Here is an 8,436-nt window from a genome sequence, read left to right as displayed (position 1 = left end):
TTGGCTGCATGCTGACTGGGTTCAGTTAATGAGATCCAGCCTCCTCCTTGACACAAAATTGTGCCATGATGTGATAGTGGATTATGTAGAGAATTCAGTATAGCTTTGTCTTTTCATGTTTAATCTGTAAGACTTAATAACTATGTATAAATATAAAGAATTAAATGGGTGAATTTCTTTTTGCATAGTTCCCATCAAAGGTAAGTTTAACAGAAGCAGTGGTAAAAAGGCATTTTTGAGTTAATGTGTATTTGGAAAAAAAATACTGAATTTTTATCTTTTCATATTCAGAGCACTATGTTAGAAAAAGGTTTCTGCTTGGGTAGGAAAGGTGGTATAGTGGGTTCTTTGATTTACTGAATGCTGTATTATGTTCACTCTTGTTTGTTTCACTTGTATTTGCTTGTGCCTTCAAGGTAAATTTGAGACTTGAAACAAGAATATTGTCATGCTTTTAACAGTGTAAAGACTCATTGAATGGACTCAAACCAAACCCGAGACAAAATTACAGAAACAAAAATATTACCATGTTTGTTGTTTTTAACTAAGTGTTTGGACTCTCAGAATGGCCACACACCAAAAATTACAGAAACAAAAATATTACCATGTTCGTTGTTTTTAACTAAGTGTTTGGACTCTCAGAATGGCCACACACCAAAACCTAGACATGTTATTTTCTTAGTTCAAAATTATATAAATTGTTTAGGTTTATTGAATTAAACACCAAAACACTGATAAAATGGGGGTAATTTATAAAATGTTAGTCAGTGCTGCTGAAAAGGGTTTTTTTCAAGCTTGACCTTGCTCTGACAGTGACAGTGTGGGCAAGCAGTCCTTGTTGCAGTGCATTTTTGTGTGTGTGTGTGTGTTTGTTTTTTGACTGTTAAAACATAGTTCCAGGTAACAACTTTCAACTGAACTGGTGATTGAATGGCTCTTTGAAACTTCCAGCACTTACATTCCCCCAATTGTATGCATGAACATAACAGCTTTTTTTTTTTTCTTCTCCTTCCCTGCAAAATTCTTGACTGGTGCTAGTTAAGTCTTGTGCACGTACTAATGCTTTGGGCATGCACTGTTGATGACTGTATTTCTTGCATTTGTGCTTTGGTATTCAATATGCTAACATGATATAAGATGAATTTTTAGTTTGTCACATGTTTCTGTTGGTCTTTGGAGTGACAGTTTTGTGTAGAGTCTCAGGTGTTAAAGATTGTATAATTTATTTAGGTATTTAAAAACACATACAAAACTTAATTATATTACAAAACTGGAACTGTGAGAAAGCTGTTTCAGATGACAGCACACTTCGTTTGGAATGCCATTTTCCTTTTCTGTGCAGATTTATTCGTCTTTACTGTTTCAGTTGTATATCATTTATGGGGCCCTTGGTTTTACTGGAAGGTGAGAATTGAAACCTTCAAAATGAAATACTCATTGCATTGTATTGGATATTGGCATATTTATTGATCCGTACAAAATACTGCATTCTCACATTCAACCTCAAGTACAAATACAAATGCAACCATACTCAGCTGCAGACAACTCTAAGGAAGTGCCCTTGTTCATATCATCTGTCATCATGCACACAATACCTTTTGGGCTGAACTACCCAGCTCAGCTCAGTGAGACAATGAGGTGGATTGGGAAAAACTGAGCACATACTGGACAGGAAATGAGGTTAAAATTATTGCCATATAAGCTTACAGCAAAGGGGTGGGGTGGGAAACAAAGAAAAAAACAACAGCAGGTTGAGGAAGAGATGACTATCTTTAACCCCCAACCACCCTGTTCAAGAACCACTGCCCATCTGATTTCATTTCTTCATCTGAACTGACGTGACAACACGGGCCTTTACTTCTCCATGCAATTTCAGTTAAAGTGTACTTCCAGAAGTAAATGGAGCTGGGTTTGGCACCCAAACATGACAGCAGTTGAATCAGACCCTTAATGAAGTGAGGTAACTGTCCCTGTGATATCAATGTTGCACTAAACATCACAAGATCCTCCGTGAAATTTGTGTATGGTGGGGACAACAGAATTTTTTTTAGGAAATGCAGACACAACATAAAAGTATGCAACAATTCAAGAAAAATTGCAATCGATTCAAGTGCTATGGGAACAAGAAAATGGGATCCAAAACAGGATGGAGTTCATGGCTGAATACCATCCATTTCAAAATGGGTATGCAATTAGCAGATACACCTTTTTAACAAGGATATTTGGACAGAGTGCTTCTGAGCTAAAACATCAGTTGGCAAGAAATATGTTATCCAACAACAAAGTAATCGATGAACTAGGCATATCAGTTGGATTTTCTAAAACACTGAGGTTTTCTGTTACTAGACACATGCCATGTTATTTCTCTTTTCATTATGTATAATTTTCAATACATACCAATTATTCACTATTCTACTTTGTTTCTTTCTTTAAAAAAAAAAAAATTTTTTTTTTTTTTGGATGGGTGAAACATAACGGTTTAAGTGGAATTACTAGAGATTTCCTTATAACAGTTTACAGAATTTCATGATGCATACAAGGAACTCTTCTGAACATTTGTTAAAGCTGTGAAGGCACAAATGTTAGAAGCTGAATATCACAGGAGAAATAATTTAGTTTTGTACATTATCTGAAACTAAGTTTACAAATTGACACAAGCATGGTCAAACTAAAAGTGAGGCAAAAGAAAAAGGCCAAACTTAGTCGCTTCCGCTAGTTCCAGAATTACAAGAAAATCAGACCTTCAATCAATCACTGATTTAAAATACACAATACATAATAATCCTGACAATTAGCAGTAGCACCTTGGGATTTCTATGCATCCAATAATATATTCTCTCCGATACAGAATGTTTCCAAAGGACGGAATAAAAATAATCCATTTCCAATCCCCATATATTATACTTCTTAAATCCACTTTCTTTTTCTCTTTCTGAAATACTTTGTTCTGATAAAGTGATCATATATATATTTATATTTCAGTTACATTATTCAAGCAGCTTGGATTGTAGATAATGTAAGAATGCTACGTCTGGTTTGATAATGTACAGCAACAACTGCAAATTTCTTTTCAAACGACATTAGTAGGTACAGAAACGGGAGCACATCATAATGTTTTTTGGTGGTTTTTTTTTAGACTGACATTTCTAATCCATGAATTGAAAAGAAACCACGGACTCCTACCAACAATACTACAATAATTTTTTTCCCCAAATAAATTATCAACTTCAGCTTGGTAATCTTTGGAGCAGATTTTTTTTTTTAATTTTTTTTTTTTATCTAAGCAGAAGTTACCTTCAATTTTGAAAATCATAAATTAGCATATACATGAATACACAAACACACTAATGGTGAGAATACACAATCATACATTAAAATGAAGCGACAAGAGTGGAAGAAAAGAAAAACCCTCACACAGTCAAACACTTCATATACACTATCATACAATAATATGCTGGCATACATAAATGGCCAAAGAAAAAAAAAAGGTGGTTTACGGTTTCATTTTGAAAAATAATAAAAAGGGGAAGATGGGTCGAAACTTGCCTCTACCCAACTCAGCTATATGTAAGTAAGCATGTGTCTTGCTCTCATGCAAACAAAGATCAGAAGCAAATGCAAGCAATATCCAAGAATAATATCCAACTCAATGCCTTTTGAAGAAGCAAAAATATCAAAGTGTATCAAACTTGTGGAGGAGATACCCCTGACACAGCTGGACGAAAATAGTGTATCCCTTTTGCCATCTAGCTCGGGCTATGTTTTGTGCACTCAAGCGTCTGTCAGGGACAAGGGGCATTAAAGAAAGGAGGGGCTGAATGCAGATGTTTGGGGGGATAACATAATTTGTCAGGAAGCCATAAACCAATCTGAATTTTGTTTTCTTGCCAAATAAGGAATGCATACTTATCATATAATAGATGAATAGGCAAGATCTGAAGGATACCCGCATACTACAAGAAAAGGACATGGAACTAGAACCATAAAAGTGTATGAAACGTATCAAGATTTAACAACAGGTTGTTTGGCAAATGCACCAAAAGTCTGTCATGGTCTTGTCTAGAATTTTTGTGTAAACAGAATTATTACTTCTTACTTAACAATCAATATTATTCATCTGTGCATTAAGAGGTATGCATCGACTAATATCACATGTTCACAGCCTCTCTCACAAATCTGCCCAATTATACTTGGAACAGGTACTTGAAACAGACAAACACTGTGTTTACTGCACACACAGAACTATAGAAAAGGCAGAGATCTATGTCCCAAAAGACACTGTACAGAAGTACAAATTACTGTGTTAGTCACACTAACCAAATCAATGCATACAAGTCTGCTGTTCTGTACAGTATTCACAAGGTATCTGTTGTTTTCAGAGAACTCTTCATTCCAAACGCACACGCACAATACTACATAATGGTGATACAACTATGACAACTACGACCATGGCAGAAACTTACACGAAATGTCAACAACAGGAACAAATTCTCAGACTATGCGAAAACATGTTTGCCTTCCACTCTCTCCATTCCAGCTTTACTTGTCAATTGTGAAGAAAAACATTGAGAATCATCATCAATAAGGCAAAGGAACACGGAATTGAGCTGGTAGTGGAAACACCACTTCTCTTGTTTTTATCAACTTAAATAATTTCCCAAAGATCCACACAGGTGATCATATATATATCTTTTCTTTTCTTCTTCTTCTTTTTTTTTCTTGGTTTCTGGAGAAAATCATATCAGTCTGGTTTTTTGTTTGTCTTTTTTCAAAAGACGTTAAGAACTGAGCCATTAAACAAAATAATGGAAGAGAAAAAAATGTCTGCATCCTTAAGTGTTTGGAATAGTTACAAAAACATTTCAGTTTTCAGCTGAACTCTAGAAAACCCAAAAGCTTGACTGGCAAGGGATTTGAACACTGACCCACGTAATGTTCATTTGACTGTAAAAGACTAGACCTTCATTATTAAAAAGGAAAAAAAAAGTTCCAATCTAAGTTTACACAAACAAAACAAACAAAAAAAAACACACCAAAAAACAAGACCTACATTTGTTACAGAATTTTTCAGTGTATCTAAGACTTTCCAGCCAGCTGAAATTCAAGAGTGGAGTGGAAAGTCAAAAGAGAATATGAATAAAAATAATTTGCCTGCATTTTATTACACTTCAGCTTTCTTCCAAAGCAGACTGTTTTCACATGCTCTGGCTATCCATTTTCACTTCTTAATTTGAGTTGGGTGAAAAGACAAGCTGAGAGTTGATACCTTGCGAGGAGGACTCCCCAACATACAATGGGGGATGATTTCTTCCTTTTCAAATCGCAAGGCTATGACATTTCTGATTTCAATTATGTATGTTGACATTCAAAATGTGCATGTAATTTTCTAATATGGCAAATTAAGCATATGTACCCAAACATGCTCTTTTTATCCAAGTGGATTAAAGGCAGATGTTAGAACTAGAAGTATAAAGAAAAAATCATCACAAAATAGTATCAAATAGGTTTGCATAGGCAACAGCAGATGAGATATGTGAGAGTAGAATAGAAAAAAGAAGAAATCAGAAAAACAACAACTATGGTGCAGTTATTTCACTTGTGACATTTAAAAAAGCAAGGCACACACTTGGGAGCCAATGCTCCAGCAACCTGTGAAAAGAAAAGTGTGCAGACATTCATGCCTGTAAGCACATGATGGTTCAAATAAGATTCCATTATATCACTCACAATTGCTGAAAGAGAAGAGGGAAGAAATTATGTCCACTGTTGTTGTTGTTGTGTTTTTTTTATCTGCCCCCTTCATTAAACAAATGGCTGGAACATGCTTATATGTCCTGGGTCTAGTTTTCTCCTACCAGCTCATCTAAAAAATGTGTTTTAATGAGCATCACTGACTGAAAAAAACAACAAGAAACTATGTAACTCCTGTTTATGTCTGAGATACTGATCATTAAGTAAATCTCCATGAAATTGTCTGACAATATTTAGTATACTTCCCAGCAATAAATATTTCCAATCATTAAAATTTGGGGAAAGCCCCCAACCCCCTTCAAATTCCACTTTTACTGCAACATACTTTCCTTTTTTAAGGAGTGTCATTATCTACTTTCAAGGTCAATATCTTATTATTCACCACCACCCTTCAAATTCCACATTAACTGCATGACACTTTCCTTTGTGAATATTGTAAGGAGTGCCATTACCTACTTTCACTATCAATATCTCATTCTCAGTATTCACTTTCAATAATAAACTAGAACGTGCCACTCTCTTCTTTTCACATTTTCCCCTAAGATCCAAGGATGCAGATTAAATATTTATGACCTAAACAAATATTTCAGCATGAAGGGGTTTAGACTAGGATTCCCAACCCACTGACTGTATAAATGCAACAGACTGAACAGTATGGTCAGACTCTGTGAATGTTTTCGATTCATTAGCAAAGATACAGAAGCAGATCTTGACACTCTTCGACAGTGTGTTTTGGGGCCTAACAGAATACATGTAAACTTTCCACACACTAAGCTGGTGAAGCAAGCTAACTCCACTGACTTAGTTCAATGGCTAACTAGAATGTGTATGAACGTATAAAGGCTTTCTCAAATTATGCCTCCAGTGAACTAAGCTGCACCAAAGTCAGTCCAGCATTTTCCTGGATATCATGGGGGGTTTTTTCAGAAGGAAAGAAAACATACACACAACAAGGCTTTTTCTGCCATTTCTTACTTGGTAAGAAGGGAGATAAGATTCTCTTATTTTGTCTGCCTGTGCAATATTTTGACAAACATTTTTATCCTACATCAGCAATGCAGTGACCAACAGTGATAACGGTACACATCAGTGCCTTCTGACAAGCCCTAATGTTGATGCTGCCATCCAATCACTCTGTTTCTTTTGTTTGTTAGTTTTTTGGTGTGTTTTTTGTTTGGTTGTGTTTGGTTTTTTGTTGTTTTTGTTGTTATTTTTTGTGCCCTTACTCCCCATCTTCAAATTTAGGAAATACAAGTTTAAAACCCTGCATTAAAATATGCACATAACCAAAACACACACACACACTAAAATGTTTCATTTACACTGGGGATGGGTGGGAGAAGGGGTAGGAATCAAAACAAGTCTTGGCACAATATAAATCAATTACATAAGTCAAGAAAAGCAGGAATCTGCAAACTAAAATGAACTGCAGCTATTCATGTTCACAACATCAGTCTCCATTCATGCAAAACCTGCTGCTCACAAAAGCAGCGGGACAAGGGGCACTTGAAGTGGAACCATGGATTTACATTCAAGTCAGACAAGCGCCAGTTCCCTTGGTCTGAACAGGATTTTTGTGCGTGAAAACATACTGTCATTGTGCCACAGAATTCCCACACAATCAGAACCTGGGCCCACTTGTGAACAGCTCCATTAACTGGATCAGCTGTTTTGAGCTGCTGACAGTGTACCAATGTGAAAGTCCAGTCATTAATTTCACACCTGTGTTACAATGTGATTTGGTGTAGTGAGCACAGATTTAAAACTTGTGTTGGAACTGTTGTTCTTAGGAGTTGTACCACATTCACCTCTCACATGCATTTTCTTGTTCCTGAAGCGAAGAGTACATTATCTCCCTTGCCACACATGCTGCAAGTCCAAAATCCCTGATGCCCTCACTGCTGGTAAGTATTGTCAGTCTGGTGATACTTTTGCGTTTCGTTGATTCACTTGCAACACGGTCATCACATATTCCGTCTCTCATGAAGTCAACGAAGGACGCAGCCCGCCTCCCCTCAGAAAAGTGGTCGCTCCATGGAATACATCTTGCCACAGAATACGGAGGCACAGGAAAGACAGAGAGGTAAGACAGAGAGAAAGGATAACAATGCCTTCAGCACCTCAAATGACACCACCAGAATATTCCCGTCTATCTTCAGTGTCCAAACACCTGAGCTCCATGAGCATGTTCAAACAGACTGACTGACTTCTCAGCAACACCCACAAGGTCTGCCTGTCTGTCTAAGTGTAGTTCGTGGTCTTGGTTTTGGGAATGTCAACAGCAGTGATGTGCCATAAAAGCCACAGTTCTGAGGTCACTCCACAGCAAACCCACATGTCTCTTCTACCGCACACGTCAGCTTGGACAGGAACTTTTCGTAGGACTCGTATGGGGGGATGTCCAGACGGTTAAAACTGTTCAACACAGAGAAAAAAGATTATATTTCAAAGCTGTAGCACTTTTAAAAATTCAAACAACAGCAGACGAAGAACAATAATTACAAACAGCAGAAGTGGCAATCTACTTACAAAAAACAAAACATTTTTTTCCTTTCGTAACTTTAGATAAAAAGGAATGAATACGCAGATTCATACACACATATTCACTTTCACATTTTCATCTTTCACAAATAATGCGTTTAAAACGATTTAATGAAAAATGTTACCTGAAGAATAAAAGAAACT

The 8,436-nt window shown here is 36.4% G+C and overlaps 1 protein-coding gene across 1 annotated transcript in view; it reads right to left on the bottom strand.

Moving 5' to 3' along the window:
- Positions 1-452: 452 nt before the first annotated feature.
- The window catches only part of LOC143281490 (E3 ubiquitin-protein ligase SMURF2-like), a 52,494-nt gene continuing 44,510 nt past the window's right edge, over positions 453-8,436 (bottom strand). Inside the window, exon 18 of the mRNA XM_076586703.1 lies at positions 453-8,166. Coding sequence (XP_076442818.1) covers positions 8,067-8,166 — 100 coding nt within the window. The 3' untranslated portion in view covers positions 453-8,066. The remainder of the gene's footprint in view (positions 8,167-8,436) is intronic.

Source organism: Babylonia areolata, chromosome 1 (genome assembly GCF_041734735.1).
Source record: "Babylonia areolata isolate BAREFJ2019XMU chromosome 1, ASM4173473v1, whole genome shotgun sequence".
NCBI lineage: Eukaryota > Metazoa > Mollusca > Gastropoda > Neogastropoda > Buccinidae > Babylonia > Babylonia areolata.
Note: the sequence above shows the minus strand (reverse complement) of the source record. Positions and strands in the feature narration are given on the sequence as shown.